This window comes from Kogia breviceps, chromosome 4 (genome assembly GCF_026419965.1).
Source record: "Kogia breviceps isolate mKogBre1 chromosome 4, mKogBre1 haplotype 1, whole genome shotgun sequence".
Taxonomy (NCBI): domain Eukaryota; kingdom Metazoa; phylum Chordata; class Mammalia; order Artiodactyla; family Physeteridae; genus Kogia; species Kogia breviceps.
In genome coordinates this window covers 170800559-170817722 of record NC_081313.1, presented here as the reverse complement: position 1 = coordinate 170817722, position 17164 = coordinate 170800559, and the positions used below count along the sequence as shown (strand labels likewise).

The 17164-nt window shown below is 61.9% G+C and overlaps 1 protein-coding gene across 8 annotated transcripts; it reads right to left on the bottom strand.

Annotated features, from left to right (window-relative positions):
• Positions 1–88: 88 nt before the first annotated feature.
• Positions 89–16427, bottom strand: SSBP4 (single stranded DNA binding protein 4). 8 transcript variants are annotated; one of them, XM_067032492.1, is made up of 17 exons: positions 16009–16427; positions 7826–7898; positions 7394–7455; positions 7221–7305; positions 3776–3865; positions 2993–3052; positions 2837–2906; positions 2627–2694; positions 2475–2542; positions 2103–2148; positions 1960–1995; positions 1805–1859; positions 1651–1721; positions 1494–1572; positions 1073–1101; positions 826–933; positions 89–454 (listed from the first exon to the last, which is right to left on the bottom strand). In XM_067032492.1, exons 1-17 carry the CDS (start codon positions 16065–16067, stop codon positions 425–427), a joined length of 1089 nt encoding a protein of 362 aa, XP_066888593.1. In that variant the 5' UTR covers positions 16068–16427; the 3' UTR covers positions 89–424. The 8 variants fall into 8 exon arrangements, with proteins under 8 accessions (XP_066888593.1, XP_066888596.1, XP_066888590.1 ...); XM_067032495.1 differs by having other exon boundaries at positions 7221–7279; positions 16009–16278; XM_067032489.1 differs by having other exon boundaries at positions 2475–2694; positions 16009–16168.
• Positions 16428–17164: the final 737 nt, after the last annotated feature.

Sequence of the window (17164 nt, the reverse complement as noted above, 5' to 3'; positions counted from 1 at the left end):
GGAGGGGGGCTCTGCCTAACCACAACCCTTGAAGGTTAGACTAAGCAGGCTGTGGCTGTAAGCCAAAGTGAAGAAACCCGAGACCAGATGCCAAAAACCAAAATCGAGTTATGTTTATTGATGGGGCCCACCCCTGCTCTCCAGGGGAAAGGAAGTCCCCCAAGGAGCCCCCTGGACAAAACAGAAATCGCGGGAAGGGCCCATACAGGAAAAAACGTCTCTGAGGTCCTTGTGTTTTTTATAAAATGAATGAGTCCTTTGCGCGGGGCCTCCCAGCCATCCAAGCCTTGACCGGGAGTCCAGTTGCCCGCGGTGTGACCTCAGACCCTCACCCTGCAGACCACCCGAGCCCCTGGACCTTGGCCCCGGGCAGGGGCGCTGGGCAGAAACCGAGGTCGGCAGTGGGCAAGGGGCTGCGGCCCCATCACACGCTCATGGTCATCCCGGGGGAGTACTGCGGAAAGACGAGGGGGTGGCGCGCGGGGGCCGGCTCAGTTCCGGCCTAGGCTGGGACCCGCCCCCAGGGGGAAAGGGGGACAGGGCGGTGTGGACGTGGTATGGAAAGGGACCAGGTGGCGATGCGTGGGAAGGCCACCCTGGGCCGCGGGTCCCAGGGTTGGGGTGGGATGTGGGCGGGGCGGGGTGATAGGGCGGGCCTGGGGAGGGGGAAGGCGGGAGGAAGGGAAGGATGCCGCGGCCGCCCCCCCACCTGGCCCGCCGCGGTCACGGTCTTGCTCTGGCCCCCCGGCCGCCCCGCCGGGGTCTGCCCGCCAGGCCCCTCCGGCCCGACGCCGCCGCGGGGGGGGAGTCGACGCAGTCGCTTACGCTTTCGCTCGGGAACGGGTGCAGGAAGGTCCCGGCGGCCGCCATCTCGCCGTCGTCCCGCGGGGTGCCCGGGGTGTTGCTCAGGCCGGCCACGGCGCCGGGGGAGCTCTGGGGGCGGCCGCGGTCAGAGCGGAACTCCCCGCACCGCGGGGCAGGCCCCGACCGCCGCGCGGCCCAACCAGGACTAGGCCTCTCCACGCGGGCCGACCCCGCAGCCCCGCCCCCCGCAGAAACGCGGCCCCCTCACCTTCGGCAACCCGTCCAGATCGCCCGAGCCTGTGGACCGACAGACGACGGTGACGCGGCTCAGACGCGCCTGCGCCGCCAAGCCGGCTCCACCGACCCCTTCCCGAACTTCCCCGGCGGCCGGGCCCCCTCCCTCGGGCCAGTCCACTGGGGCACCGCCGGGGATCCCGGGCGGAGGGCCCAGATCGGGGGTGGTGGGTCAGTGCCGGCAGTCGGGCGTCCCCACGGTTTAGTTACTGAACCCTCCCCGCAGCGCAGCCCCAGTCACTGAGCCCAGAGAAGCTCGGGGCGCGCCCCCAACGCCGGCTGAGCATAGAGGCGGAAGGGCTGAAGGGGGCCGCCAGGGGGCGCACGAGGCTCGCGAAGCAGCGGGGCGGGGGCGTGTGTGGGGGTGTCTGTGTCCCGGGACTCCGCCCACTCACCCAGGGATCCGTTTACATGGTGAGGCTCCATCGCACTCATGGCGGCCATGGGGGCCTCTGGACCAGGGCCAAGCGGGAACTACAGGCAGAGGAGCAGCTTGGGCGTCGGGCCACCACCTTTCCGCCCTCACCCCTCACCCCGCAATACCCAGCTCACATTAGCCCTGCCGGCGCCTGGCCCGATGGGGTTCATGATGGTGTACATGTTCTCACTGGAGTTGGTGGAGTCTGAGGCAGCATGTGAGGGGGTGGGGTGTGAGAGGGCCTCACCCAAACACACCCCTCCCTATGCCCCGCCCAGGCTGTAGTACCTCCAGGGCTGGGCATGATGGGTGTTCCAGGGGGCCCACCTCCTCCTGGGGGTCCCTGCCCATAGAGGGAGACAGAGAAGGTGAGAAAAGCCCTCCAACTGCCACCCCACAACCCCTGCCCCCAGGTCGGGTGTCCCAGCTTCGGCATAACTCACCGTGTAGCTGCCAGGGGAGGAGGAGGAGTAGGGAATCTGGGGAGATGGGCAGCTGTGAGCAGTCCGCCCACTCTACCAACTCGCACACTCCTAATCCCCACCCCCACCCCACCCCACCCCCGCAACGCCATCCCGACACTCACCGAGTTGCCACTGGGGCTGGCCCATGGGCCACGCACTCCGGGTCCCCTAGAACAGACAGTGATGGACCCTGGGTCTAAACCAGGCGGTACACAGCCCCCCAGCACACACTCCCTGACAACCCCGGCCTGCCCCACGTGCCCTCAGAGCAGCAGACGTTGGCCAAGTAACCAAGCACAGACGCCAGGCCAGACTTCAAATCCCAACCCCATCCATCACTCACTGGTCTTTGAGCCTGAGTTTCCCCACCCAGCAGTGGCGTAAACAATATCGGGGCTGTTGTGCGGCTTCGGGGTCTGCCCCAGCATACCCAGCCCGTGAAGCTAGGTGGTGGCCCGCATGGGCACACTCCCGGGGGTTCCTGAGGGCCTTACATGTTCATGGTGGGCAAACCCGGGCCAGCAAGAGAGTTGGGTGGGGGCCGCATGCCACTCCCGTAGCTCTGTGAAGGTAAAGGGGCCGTGAGAGGGTAAGCCGAGAGAAGGCAGCCCCTGAAGCTCCCCTGTCGCCTGGGCCCAGCCCTTACCTGGGGACCAACGCTGGGCATGCCCCGTGGAGGCGTCACCCTCTGCATCGGGCCCATGCTCGAATGCCCTGGGGGCAGAAGAGGGCTCAGGCCGCGGCCATTCCCCGGTGTGGACAGGCGCTGTGCTGGGGGCTGGGGGTGTTCCTGCACGGTGGGCGGCGGGATCCTGACGCGGGGTCGGGGGACGGCAGCGGGAGCCTCTCTACTCACCCTGAGCACGTGGGGAGGGATCCATGGCGCCAGGGAGGAGGGGCTGGGAGCCGGGTAGGCCCACGGGAGGCTGCGGAGAGGGAGTGGCAGCACTGAGTGTAGGTGCCCCCACCCCGGCCCAATTCCTGCCCCCCCCTCCCCTCATCCCTCTCTCACCTGACTCGGCATCCGCAGGGTGGGCCGAGGGCCCCCTGGGAACCGCGGTGACATGAAGGGCTGGAAGAGGTGGGCCGGGGATCAGCACCTCCCCTCACCTCTCAGCCCCCAAAGCTACCCGCTTCCAGCCGCACCCGGGCCCCAAGCCTGGGTACTCCCCCTCCTCCAAGACCAGCCGTCAGGCCTCAGCCAGCCTCGCCGGGGGCGTGGGAGCGCAGTGGGACGGGCCCAAGAGCCAGGGGGAGGGGTGTGCGTGCTCGAGGGGGCGGGGCACCACAGGTCTTTACCGGAACCTGAGGCCCTTGGGGGCGTTGGGGTTGTGGGGGAGGCTGGGAGCCAGGAGGGCCCTAGGGCAGAACCAGGTGGGTTGGGAGGAGCGAGGTCACCCGAAGTTCCACAGTTTTCTGTGGCTCTGCTGAGCCTGACCAGGGAGGGGAGGGGACACCGTGGAGGCAGGAGAGTGGGTCAGCTAGCCCCATCTGCGGGACGTGGCGGGGGTGGGGAGGACCTTAAGGGGAAGGGGGAAGGTCATGGGTAGTACCCGTGGTTCAGCGAGCCAAGCTGTGCACCCCCAGGCGCCCCGACACACAACGACACACAACAGGCGCAGGCCTAGTGCAGAGACCCGGCCCCCTCCCGCAGCGGGGGCCCAGGCCTGATGGCCCCTCACCTCACTACCGAGGCCCGCAGGGGCATACCCACCCCGTCATTGCCCCTGCCTGTCACCCTCCCACACAAGCCCACCCAGGGTCAGGAGACAGGGAGCCCCAGCCCCGGCTATACCTGGAAGAAGCCGGGTGCCATGGGGCCTGATGCCATTGCATCATTGGGAGCCATGCTCCCCATCACCGGGCTGGGGGCCGCTGCAGCGCTCTGCAGGGGTGGGGGAGATGGCAAGAGCCAAGTCAGGTCACTTCCTGTCCAAGTGTTTCCTTCTCTCCTCAAGCAGCTGGCCCCACGGAACAAGGAACCCAAGCCATCCAACTACTCAGGCACGGGAGAATTTGGGGGGGTGGGTGAGGGAAAGAGGCGGCTCTAGGTGAGGGAAGAGCTGCAGCCCCTGTCCCCACCCTGACTTAGCAACCAGATGTGCTGGGTGGCCCTTGGCAAGGGCTCTGCCTCCTTGCTGAACCCGTGACCCTGGAGGTGATCAGGGCCCAGCCTGGCTGAGCCCACAGCCCAGGTGATCAGGGACCTCAGCCCCCAACGTCCCCACCCTGAGGATTCCGGGGGTCTGAAAATGCCACCCACCCAGGACTCCATTGCGTGCCGCATCCTTCTAGCACAGGCTTGTTCTTTTGGTCTGAGTCTAACTTCAGATGGGTGGGGGCACAGCCCCACACTCCCAGCCCAAGCCAACCAGCCCTGATTCCTCCTGCCTGGCAAGGCAGCTTAGCTGGGCCCCCAAGACACCTCAAATCAACAGACAAAAAAATCAATAGACAGCTTCAAGATGAACCTCCCTCCCAGAGGGCTCCTCCTTGGAGCTACTGTACAGACCACTGCCCCTCCTCCTCCTCCAGGAAGGAGGGGAAGGAAGAGCAGAACTCTGCAGTGGGGTCTCCAGGCCCCCAACCTCTCTTCAGATGGAGGAGGGGAGAAGACCGGGTGCCTGAGAGGGGAGTTCCCATGTCTGCCAAGGGTGGAGATGCTGGTGGCAGGCCCAGAGTTGGCAGGGGGACAGGCTGACAGGCCACTTCCTCTGGTCGGTTCCAAGTCCCAGGCTTGTCTGCCTTTGGGGCCCACAGAGCAGGGGAAAACGGGGAGAAAGAGGCCTAGTCTTTAGGGCAGAGGAGACTCATCAAAAGGATAAGGAAGGGGGAAGACACTGCAGGCATTGAGCAGAGCACTTCTCTTAAGGCCCCTTGATTCTTGTCTCTGCATCATCTGCCCTCCCCCCTCTGCCTCCAGGCCCCAAAAGGAAGAGGCTGATCTGTCTGGGTCAGTGCTGTCCCTGCAGCTGGCACAAGCCAGCACACAGGGGCACTCAGGAATTTGTAGAACTGCAGCCACTTGGGTTCCGAAGAGTTAAGCACTTAGCCCATGGTCACACAAGCACATCCTGCCCTACAGGAGTGGGGAAAGGGGCCCCTCCTCTGGGTCGGAGCAGGGCCCCTGGAGTCACACCCTTCCCTTTGTGGACTGACACCTGCCCCCTTCTTGCTCCTTCTCAAAGGTCAGCCTCTAATGGATTTCTACCCAGGCCCAAGCTGGGAGGGTACCAGTGGGAGCACTCCCAGGGCCCAGCACAAATCTTTGAAAACCCAAGCGACCCAGGGGGTGGGGGTGGGGGTGGGGAACGAAGCTCTCAGACACTCTCCAAAATGCTGGGTCACCCCTGCCCTCCACCTCACCCTCTCCCACAAACACAACACGATGGCTTAGAGCAGCTACTCTCGCTGGTGCCGGCCTCAGTGGCTGGAGGGAAACAGCTCTGAGCCCTGGGTCTGTCCACTCCTCCCCAACCCTTACGGAGGGCAGGAGGGCAGCCCCCCTTTTGAGCCGCAGCAGGCGCCAGAGCATTTCCTGGTTGGGGAGGGTGGTGGTGCGGGTGGCTGCCGCTTCAGACCGTGAGGTGTGGGGGAGGGGAGAAGATGGGGCTCCCCAACTCTAGGCCTTGAAGGGTTAATCCAGGGTAGGGGGGCGGGGGGATAGGGCCCACCCTCCCGGTCGTGTGACCTGAGCTGGACCCCCTAAGTCAATCAACCACCCCCGGAGGCGCCAGCCTGGCCTGCGTTGCCATAACAACAGGCTGGGCGCGCTCGCGTTTCCTGGAGACGCCGAGGTTGGCCCCCAGCCGGGAGGCTCTGACTGAGCCCCCTCAGAGCACGGAGGGCGGGAGGAGGGAGCCTCGACTGCGAGGGAGAGGCGGCAGGACGCCCCTTCACCCCACCCCCAGTAAGTGCGGAGGTGGGGCAGAACGTGTAGCTGGCTTCAGTCGGATGACACAGGGACCCTGTCACCCCAGGGACGGGGCGCCACCTCCCTCCCCTGACGCGCCCCGCTGCCATGGTAACCAGCAGCGCGACCCAGGAAGCGCGCTCATTCCGCTGGGAGGCCGCGCTCTCCCCTCCCCGGAGACGCCAGGCTCGGGGGCGGGGATGAAGGCAGGCGCGGAGAGGGGAAGGCTGCGCAGCCCGGGAGGGGAAACAGAGCTCAACGGGCCCGGGAGAGGCAAAGGGAGGAGCTGGGGGCTACACTGGGGAGAGAGAGCCGGGCCCACGCGGAGTCACGCACGCACACAGCTCCACACACTTCTGTTACCCCAGTTCTGGTGGGACCACAACATGAATAGTGGGACCTGATGGGCGTGAACAGCAGCGACCTCGGCTCCCATAAACGCGCATAGAGCGTGCATGGGGCGTCTTCAGGGACATGGTGAACCCCAGCCTTCTCGGGCTGCACCCTGGCCTTGCAGAGGCCTGCACGCCTCCACAGGGGGGCCTCTCTGTTGCGAGGCTGTGCGTGGTTTGGGACCCAGACTAACCGCAGAGGGCTCAGGATGTGAAGGCGCCTGCTGCAGGAAGAGTGGTTGCAAGGGAGGGGGGAGGGCAGGGGGAACCTCTCTCAGGGGCCAGGTGGCCAATCCCCGCGGGCCAGAGTGAAGAAGTTAAAGGCAGGGGGCTGCCATCTCCCCATAACAAGGTGCCGCCTGCCCCCTCACGTTACCCACCCTCCTCTTGCGACAGACCTCTGACTCCCACTCAACTTGTACGAAACTGAGGCCAAAGACATGAAGTCAGCAGCCCCAGTCACAGAGCAAGTTTGGGAGATCTGCCAAGTGCTCGGCCTCTTCTGCTCCAGGGTGCACGGGCAGTTAGCCATCCCCCCAGCACCCCTGCCTGGGCCCCCACCCCAGAAGGCTTGGAAAGGCTGGGGTGGGAGGGGACAAGCAGTGGTGGCCGCCCGTCTGGCCCCACATACACCGAGCTGGGCAGCCAGGGAGGCAGGAGCTGTAGTTCTGTCCACCTGGTTCCACATGGGGTTCACGTGAGGGGGAGCAAAGGAGGGGCTGACCTCGGGAGGTTGTGGGGCTCATGGGGGACCTTCAGGAGTTGGGTGCAGTGGGGGGCAGAGGGACCCCACAGAAGCCATGATCTCAGGTCAAACCCCACAGCCCCGCCCACTAGCCCACCTGAGCCAGCTTCGGGCCATGCAGTCCCCCAAGACCACAAGCCCCTGCCCACACCCGTAAGCCCTGGTCCCAGCCCCTGGGGCGGGGACTCACGTAGTCCTGGAAGGCCTTGGCTTCACTCGAGTGCTCGCATGCCTCTCTGCGGTCGGGCGCTGCACAGTACAAGTCCCAGAACACGCTGTGGGCGGCAGGGGGGGACGATGGTTTCCCCACGCGCCCCCCCAGCCCCCCCCCCCATGTCCCACCCACACCAGCCTTGCGCGCACCACCACCAGGAATGCAGGAAGCCCGGGGGCTCCCCCAGCGTAATGTTCTTCTCCCATCGGATCTGCAGGGGAGAGGGAAGGAAGGTGAGGGCTAACGGCCTGGCCCTGTCTGACCCCTTCCCCTCCCAAGAGGCAGCCCCAACCCAACCCCGGGGCCCAGGAAACACCAGGGCAGGAAACCAGCAGATCAGAGCAAGGGGGCCAGGAGGGGAACAGCTTGGTGAGGAGAGGGACAGAGGAGCAGGAGGCAGATCCTCAGATGGATGGACAGACACCAGGATGCCAGCCCCGCTGCTCCGCAGCCCTCAGTTCCCAGGGCACAACCCAAACCCACCATGGAGACCTGATAAAAATGGGGTAGGGAGGACCCCAGGGTGTGGGTGCCAAGGAAGGGGCTGGCTGTGGGGGCCCTGCCTGGCCAGGCCAGCTTACCTCGGACAGAAAGGTCTGGGCTGACTTCTGGGCACCAACGTGCAGCAGGTACTCATACACGTACAGTGCCAACCTGCAGGTGGGAAGGGTGGGGGCCGGCTCAGGCTCTCAGGAGGCCCGGGCAGACCCAAAGCTCCACCCCGAGGGTCCCTGGGAGGAGCTTTAAGGCAAGGCACATGCCCTCTGGTGGGAAGGTGGAGAAGGGCAGGGGCCCAAAGTGAGCCCCTCAATGTACCTACCACCTACTGCCAGCCTCACTCACTTCCCTCTGCTGGTCCCCCCCCTCGCCCCACCTCCCCCAGCCCTCAGAATAGATGGCCTCACCAGTTGCTCAGCCTGGCCAACTCCTACACATCCATCAACACACAGCCTGCAGGCCCCTCCTCTAGGCAGCACTCCTAGCAGTCCCCAGCCCCCCACCTCGAGGCCAAATTCTGCTCAGTTCAACACCCCCTGATGGACCAAGTCCTGGCCCCATCCTGCCAATGCTGAGTCCTTATAGCAGCCTTGGCCCCAGGGAGTTCCTCTCCTTGTAGAAAGGGCTCCTGGGCTTCGCTCTAGATTGTGCTCTGTGTGAGGTCTCCCAGCAGGCACCCTGGGCCATGTGGCCAGGGCCCAGCACCTAACTCACTCCCAGTCTCGCTTGCCACGGAAGAAAAGGGGCTCTCTGACCCGAGGTCTTCCTCCTCCAGGTTTCCCTAGACCCCATCCTTTTCCTCAGGATCACTTCCCATCCACCACTGGTGGCTATGACATATCCATACCAGCCCCACAAGGGGGAGTCTGGGGAAATGGGAGGTAGGGCCAGCAGTGCCACTCAGCTGCCACGGCACTGCCCTGTCCAAATGCCCACAGTGCCCAGTACCCCTGGACACACCAACTCGGCCACTGCCCACCCCAAGAGCACAGGCCACGCTCCAACCAGCAACACCATCCATGGGCCCACACAGGGAGGCCGGACCATCCACATTGCCTTCCAGGCCTTTCCATCCTTGGCCTCCACCCCCACCCCCCCAATCTGTCTTCTACACCCGCCAGCAGAGGGACAATTCCCCACCCGCTAGGGTCACCCATTCCCCAGCCCCCACTCTACCAGTACCGGCCCCTCCGGACACCTCCAGGGTGTTCCTACTACCCAGCCAGGCCCCAGGTGGACTGAGGGGAGTCTGGATCTAAGACCGGGGGCTCCCCAAGGGCCGGCCTGAGGCTGCTCCGGTGAAAGCTGTAGGTCCTTCCAGATGCCTCCCTGCTCAGCTGGCCTCCCTCCCCACTCAGCTGGCCTCCCTCCCCTGGCTGATGGCCTCCCTCCCCTGGCTGATGGCCCCATCCTGAAATAACCTTGCTTTGACTCATGCTCCTGCTTTCTCTCACCCTTCCCAGTCAGGCTGCTCAATCCTCACATCCCAGCCCCCTCTGCAGAGCACCCCCACCCCCAGCTCCAGCTCAGACCTCACCAAGGCAGTTCTAGCCCTTCTGTCCCACGCCCCACCCCACGGCTTCTGCCCTTGCCCTGGACCCTCTTCCTTCCTTCATCCATCCATCCGTCCTTTCAGTCATTCATTCAACAAACATTCACCTCCTTGAGCAATGAACACAACAGACCGGTCTCCCTGGAGGCTACCTGCTCACGGGGAGAGATGGAGGAGCAAAACTACAAAGAAGGAGGTAAGTCATCTGGTGGGGTGGAAGGCAGTGTGTGCTACAGAAGTACAAGCGGGGACATTAGGGAGTCCGGGTGGGCAGCTGAACCAGGGCAAGGTATGTCCACAGCTCACATTACACCACGCAAGCTGTGACAGCCACCGGAGGGATAGAAACAGGGCACAGAGGGGTAGGATTTGTGGGGCTCACATAGTTCTGAGCATGGGTCTCCCCCAAGACTGGTCAAGGTCCCTGCCTCATCACACCCCTCTCAGCAGCGCCTCCAGCCCGGGTGCCTCCAGGTTCCAACATTGCACCCAGGCAGTATCCAGCATCCACCCTTCTCCAGCCCAGTGGTCTTCCTCACCCCCCAGCCTCCAGGCTCACCTGTCCAACTCACTCCTGGGAACCCCCTCCCTTTCTAGAGGCTTCCTGAGCCTTCATGAGTGGCCTGCATCTACCAGGCCCGAGTCCATCAGTGAAGAAATGAACATGAAAAGTCACTGGGGTCGGAGGAGACCTGAGCAGCCCCAGCCTCCTCACCAACTGACCCTCCAGGCAAATAGAGAGGTTTGAAGAGATCCAGCTGGCCCCTGGCCACCTTGGGGAACAGTGCAGGGAATGAGGTGCCCAGAGACAGGGAGCAAGACGGAGTAGGGGGATCCAGGTAGGCTGGCCAGAAGGGAAGCACAGCAGGGCAGGGGGAGCACATGGGGGACTGCAGTCTGGCCCCACCCCCACCAAGGGCAGAAGGCTCTCCTCAGGGTTCAGGGAGCCTCCTGAAGAACACGTTGGCTCCCACTAAGGCCACCAATGGCTCTGTGCTGTCAGCCCATTGGGTCCCTCTCCACATCACCTCTCACCCTCCACTGTCCAGGGATGGCTTCGGACACGGGAATCCCGGAGCCCACCATGCTCCACCCTCCTCCCGCCCCCAGCTCTCTTCTCTTCTCCCTGGGTGGCCTCCCCTCCTGCTTTGATGTTGATGACTGACATGGTGCAGCTGCCCACAGGGTTCCTCCAGCCTGGCCTCCCCCACCCCCCGGAACTCAGGGTCTGCCACCCACTTGACATCTTAAAGGCCCAGCCCCACCCCAGCTTCTTCCTCTCCTTCCCCTCTGGTTCCCTAACCTGGGTGGTCTTGACTCACATAGATGCGCCACAAGTGTGAAGATCCACCTAGCTGTCCCCCAGAGATCACTATGTTTATTGAATTTAGGGGAAAAACTTAAGGAAAATGCACTCTCTCCTGATTCTGAGCCTTCTCCCTGCCTTCCTCAGCACACACTGGGTCCAGGCCACCGCTATCACTTACCTGGATTTCAACAGGGCCCCTCCAGGGGCTGCTTCCTCCCCTCCCCACCAGCACTCCTCACTCAGACCCTCCAGTGCCTCCCACTCACTTTGGCCACTCTCTACCTCTCCACCCCAGGGCCTTTGCACAGGCCATTTCCCTGCCTGAGACACTTCTGCTAGAGACCCTCATGGCTCCAAAGTCATGGGGCAGAGGCTTCCCTATCACTTCTAACAGCAGCCCTGCTCCATTCTCCACTTGCCCCCCACCATATTTATCTCCATTTGACACAAGGCCTTCTGCTTACTGCCTGCAGCCCCCACTGGATGTGGCTTTGGGAGGGTGAGGACTTCGTCTTACTCCTGAGCTTACACACAGCTCTGAGCATCCTGGGCCCCCAGCCACCCCAATGAATGAACCAACCAACCCTGAACCCCCTCGCTCCCAGGATGTCCAGTAGGCACTTATGAAGGTCAGCACTTACTTACTATTCTGATGTTAAGGATTTGGGGTTTTATCCCAAGAGCAAAGAGAAGCCAGAGAAGGTTTTCAGTTTTGCTTGATTTCTCTTATATGCTGGTACTTTAATTTTTATCAAGATCAAGTCTCAGAGTACTGTGAGCAGCTTTCTTTGTTTGTTTTCAGTGAAAACTTCTGAAGCCTGGACATCTGGTCAGGTTGTTTTGGGACCTCCAGGGCCCACCACTCAGGGAGGGCTTCTGGCTTGCAGGTCACTGTCTAGGCCCTGAGATGGGTTGTGGGAAAGGGCCTGGGCTCTGGATCCAAATCCTGTCCCCACCCCAGCCCTGATCAGCAAATGACCTGCAGAATGAAGAGCCCACCCATCAGAGGGGCTCCTGATGCAAGAGGCCAAGAGATGGGAGGGAGTGTGGGGTGCACCAGGGGCCCTCCCTCCAGAAGGAAAGGTGACCTGGAGGATACAGGGTGCCCGGACCTGGAGTGCTCATGGGGAGAAGCTGCAGCTGCGCAGGAAAGTGGTGACAGAATGGGGTACTGGAGCCTCCCGGACTAAAACGCAGCAGTACTACCTTCATCATCAAGAATTACCATAATAACCAAGAATTAAGGTAAGAGGTACTCCCTGCCCAGCTCCCCCTCCCCCTTAAAGCCCCTGGAGGCACATGCTGCTGGGGGCAGGGAGAAGCCCTCTCTACTCAAGGCCTTGTGTCACCCCCTTACCCCCATCTAATCCATCACCAGGTCCCACCGATGCCCCTAAGGGACTCTCCAGCCCACACATTTCCTCCTTCCCCTCTGCCACCCTCATGGCCAGGCCTTCAGCTCTTAAGAGCCAGGGTGGTGGCCACCCTCCTCACGGGCCTCCTGGCAGCCTCCACATTTGCCTCTTACAGCCTTTCTCCTACCCAGCAGCCAAAGTAACCACTCCCACTAACAAATTCCATCCCAGCATTTGCCCCCCAGATACTGCCTCAAGACCTTCCCAGAAAGCTCCCCTGTGTCCACGGGCTCTGCTCAGACTCCAGGACTCAGTTCGGGGGCTCCTTTCTCAAGAACCTCTTACCCATGCACCCCCCTCCAACAAGGATGCCCACGGGCACCTGGAAGCCCAACTAGGGATGGGACAGACACATGGTGAATCCCTTGCCTGCTGGGATAATGAACAAACTACCTGAGGCGATGTGCCCATATCAGAACTAACCCTGGGGACTTCCCTGGTGGTCCAGTGATAGAGAATACGCCTTCCAATGCAGGGGACGCAGGTTCCGTCCCTAGTCAGGGAACTAAGATCCCACATGCTGCTGGGCAACTAGGCACGCATGCCACAACTACTGAGCTCACGCGCCTCAACGAGAGAGCCCGCGTGCTGCAACCTACAGAGCTCACACGCCCTGGAGCCCACGTGCCACAATTACAGACAGAAAACCTGCTGCCACAACTAAAGAGAAGCCCACGTGCCGCAACAAAAGAATCTGCATGCCTCAACGAAGATCCCGTGTGCCACAACTAAGACCCGACGCAGCCAAAAATAAAATAAATAAGTACTAAATAAATTTAAAAAAAAAAAACAGAAACAAAACTAATCCTGGGAGAAAAACACAAGACGCCCAGTGACACTGACAGTGACCATCACTTACGGAACTATTCTAAACCCACGTGGCAGCACTTAAAGTGTTCAAGGATGTACACACACGATGCAAACATTTAGATCTCTCCCCTCAACTTAGGACAGCACAGACTCTGGGGCTGGAAGGGGGAAGGGATGCAAAGGGGACACAGGGGCCTTCAACTGTCCCTGTCACCTTCATCTTGTTTAAAGAGACCTGAAAACAGTGACCAAATGCAAGCGCTAGTTAGTTCTGGGTGGGAAGTGATCTCGGGGTTTCCCTGTAGGTTGGAGTGTTCATCATTTACACAAGGAGAGGCTGTGTCTTTCTGCAGGCAGCCCACTCAGACCCCAGCCTCCCTCTCGCGCACCCTGCCATCCCTTCCCTGTATTCCCTGGACCCAGCAGTCACCACGGTTTGCTGTGAGCCCCCAAGAGCAGGGACCCACCATCTGTGCACCCAGCAGGTGCTAAGTCCATTTCTGGGACAGGCTAGCCCAGACCTAGTGCTGAGAGGGGAGCCAGAGGGGGCTCAGGACAGGGGCCAAAAAGGAAAAAGAGGAAGGGCAGGAGGAGTCAGGAGGGTGAGATCAGGCAGGAAAAAACAGTCCCGGAGAGTCGAGCAGTGGAACCCCCTTCACCCCGTTTCACGGAGGAGGAAACCAAGGCCCAGAGACAGGAAGTGGCGTGATCGGTGAATGCCTGTGAGGGGTGCTCTATCTGCAGCCTTTCCCCCAGTCCTTGTGAGAATCCTGCAAGGCCAGCTGTCTGCGTTTCAGAGGGGAAACTGAGGCTCAGAGCAACCAGCCCGCCTCTCTAGTGTATCAGCCCCAAGTGTTTGAGAGCTCTCCTGTGCCCTAGAACCTGAGTCTTCAGCAGGGTCCTTCCTCTCCAGGGCCTGGCATCCCCGTCAGTGAAGTGGATGCCACCATCTGGTGTTTTCCAAACTTTCTTTAGCGGCAGAACCTCGTCTCCAAGCCAATGCTGCTACAGGACCCTCTCGACAAGAAATGGATGAGCGCAGGATGGCTCTGGCCAAGAAGTGAGATAACCCCCTCTTCTACCCCTAGCCAAGAGCCGAAGCCTGGTTCAAAGGCTCCAAATCTCTCCTGGACTGTCTAGTGGGATTGAAACGCAACTCCAAACACCATCACCCCAGCTCAAACCTATTTTCTCCCTTCTCTTATCTCCATGGCCACTCCCTAAGCTTGCCACCATTAGCTCTCTCCCAGATAACTGTGCCTGCCTCCCCCAGGTCTTCTGGCCCTCTACCCTCACACGACCCCCAATAAGCCCCACTCCATAAAGGAGCTAGAGTGTACTTTCGAACACAAGCCTCTCTGGCCCACACAGCACATCCCCGCCCTGGGCACCAGCCCCAGCTCTTTGGCCTGGCCTCGCCCTAGGGCCTTTGCAATTGCTGTGCCCTCAGCCATTGGCTCTTCCTCCAGGTCTCTGCACACCTGACACACCTCCTCACACTTCACTACCGCCCACTTTCCCATTTTGCTTTTTTCAGAGCATAGCTCCAGATCCTTCCATCTGCTTGCTGAGTAACTCACTTGCCTCCTAGCTAGGATGTGGGCTTCTTCAGGGCCAGGGCCTGGCTTCCCAACCACTACACCCCAAGACCCAGCCCAGCACATGTCTGAACAAGTGAACGATTCCCACTGGGGGAGTGGGAGCTCCCAGAGTCCAGAGCCAGGGTACAAGAATGGCTGAAGATGTGCCAAAATCCCCAGGAGTGGAGTGGCTACACACTGCTTCCAACCTGGGCAGGAGCCAGGTGCCAGTTTCAAAAAGTCTTCCTGCTTAATGGTGCTTGGAAATGGAGGACCCCAACCTCAAAACTGTGCAGATAGACAAGAGAGGTCTGGAAGGGCAGTCATCTGTCTAGCATCTTCTGGCCAGATGAATCTCTTCTGCAAAATGACCCCAAGGCTGGGTAGAGAATGGACACTCATCCTTGGGTGGTGGGGGGAGAGGTGGTGTCCCAATGTCAATCCAGGCAAAAAGACAGGAGAGCCCATATTCAAGGCTCCTTTTCACTGCCCAGACGTTCAAGTCCTCACTCCTGCTCTGGCTCTCAAAGAGAGTCATCATGATCTCTCCCCAATAACCCAGCCTAACTGGTTAAACCCAGCTGGTTTCCCGCCCTAGGTGGCTTGACTTCTAGGATCCTGCAAATCAGCCATTGACCATCAGACATCAAAAGCCTTCTCTTTTCCGTAGCACTTTAACAATATCGCAAACTGTTGGGTGCTCTTGCTGTGAGAGTCACACGTCCTAGCACCTTTCAAACACTCCCCAAACCTAAGAGATAGCACTGTTATTATGTCTGCATTTCTCAGGATAGGAAAATAAGCCTAAGAGTGAGTGCTCCCTCACCCAAAGCCACAGGGCAGGTAAGCACAACAGCTCAGCTGCCTCCCCACCCCAAGAAGCTCTGAGCGCCCCCCGCCCCTCACTGGGAGTTAGGAAACTGCCCCTCTACCAGCCTGAGACCATCTGCTACCCACGGCCCAGCGCCATGCCCAGTACAAGTGGGGGCCCCAGGACTGTGAGCCTGCGGCTTCCCCAAGGGCCCCACCCAGCTGCCCCAGGCCCGGCTGGGCAGGTGGCTTTTCAGGGGTGGGCCCGGCGCCCCTCAAGCCCTTCTCACGTCTCTCAAGCTTTCAGTAAGAAGCGGGGGAGGGGGGAGGAGCCCAGAGCGGTCAGTCTCGCCTGTCCGGGAAACTTCCCCAGAGGATGGGGGAAGCGGCACGAATGGCGACTCCGCGCGCACACGCGTTCGCAACCTCCCACACCCAAGGCTCAAACGTCGGAAAGGTCTCGCGACCCTTTAGTCCCGCTCGAATCTCGCGCGCCCCCGCAATCTCGCCCCCCTCGGGTCTCCGGGGGCCCTTCTACTCTCACGACCTCTCGAATCTCGCGCGTCCCCTCAAATCTCGCGACCCCTTAAGCCCCTCACGCCCCTTGGGTCTAGCGAGCTCCCCGGTAGCTCGCGACCCTCCAGCCCCTCCGTTCTCGCGCGCCCCTCAAATCTCGCTCCTGCCCCGCACCCACGTGCCCCACGCAGTGCCCGCCGGCGTTAGGGCCACGGAAGCGGCGCGGCCACCGAGCCCCGCCCCCGTCTCCCACGGTCCCGGACCACCGACTCACTTCTCTCGTGCCTGGCTGTCGGAGGGCACGGCCGAGCCCTTGCCCCCCTTGGCGTACATGCTGCTCCGTGCCGCCGCCGCCGGGGCCCCACACCTGTCAGGCGGCGCCGCGGGCCGCGCTCCCGGTCGCCATAGCTACCCCGCGCCCCGGGCCTCACCGCCCCGAGCCCCGCGCGGGCATCGCGGGCATCGTCCGCGCGGGGGAGCTCCAGACGGCCGAGACGGCGGCGGCGGCAGCTCCAGCTTTGGCTCCGGCCGCGGGTTTTATTTTCTTCCTCTCTTCCCTCAGCGCGGGCTGTTCCGGGAAGCGCGCGCCCCCTCCTCCCGCCGCGCGCGCCCCCGCCCGTCGTCTCCCCGTCGCCCGCGGGCGCCGCTCTTAAAGGGGCGATGGCGTGAGCGCGGGTGGGTCCCGCCGCCGGGACCGTGGGCCGGGCGCGCACGCGCAGTGCCCGCCGCGGGGGGATGGGGCGCGGGGGTACACATAGTCGGTGCGACTGGGGACAGCCACCCGGGGGCACACAGCGGGACACAGCTAGCTGATCACGGCTACACACACACTTTCCAGATACACCCAAATTGTACACCCAAGAACACAGCTACACACTTAGTTGCGGCTGCACTCTCCGACACAGGACTCTGCACACATAAGTCTGCATAGCTACTGGAACAACTACTAGCCCCGTAAAGCTACAGGCAGTTATACTGGGTGTATCGCCCCACAGAGCTACCCACGCCCAGCACGGGTGGGAACCGCCACACATACAGTCTGCCCAGGGATACACTGTCATACACGCAGGTATACACAGCTCAAATAGTGGCTGTTACAGAACCTTGAAACACACTCGACGCTCACATACGCACACAGCCGCACAGAGACACGCATCGACACCGCTATGCCACAGCTTCCAACAGCTGTGGAAAGAGCCCACGCAGCTACTTGCTGTCACCCTGGGGCACACTGTCGCAGCCTCCTGAGGGCTTTACACAGGGACCTGGGGTCTCACCGAACCACAGATGGCTCAGTCACACGCAACACACAGTCACACAACACAGATACATGCAACACAGACACCACACGGACAAGAAGCTCCTGGGGTACGCAGGCCACACCCTGGGAGCTACCCCGCACTGCTCCACAGTCACACTTCCGTGTCAAT

What these genes read in the sequence shown, in the direction of transcription:
- SSBP4 (XM_067032489.1), bottom strand. Translation starts at nt 16,067, where the DNA reads ATGTACGCCAAGGGGGGCAAGGGCTCGGCCGTGCCCTCCGACAGCCAG. An exon ending in TGGCACCCGGCTTCTTCCAG is followed by an intron (nt 3,053 to 3,775) that starts GTATAGCCGGGG and finishes CACCTCTTCCAG; the next exon opens with CCCTTCATGTCACCGCGGTT. An exon ending in CCCTGCGGATGCCGAGTCAG is followed by an intron (nt 2,907 to 2,992) that starts GTGAGAGAGGGA and finishes CCCTCTCCGCAG; the next exon opens with CCTCCCGTGGGCCTACCCGG.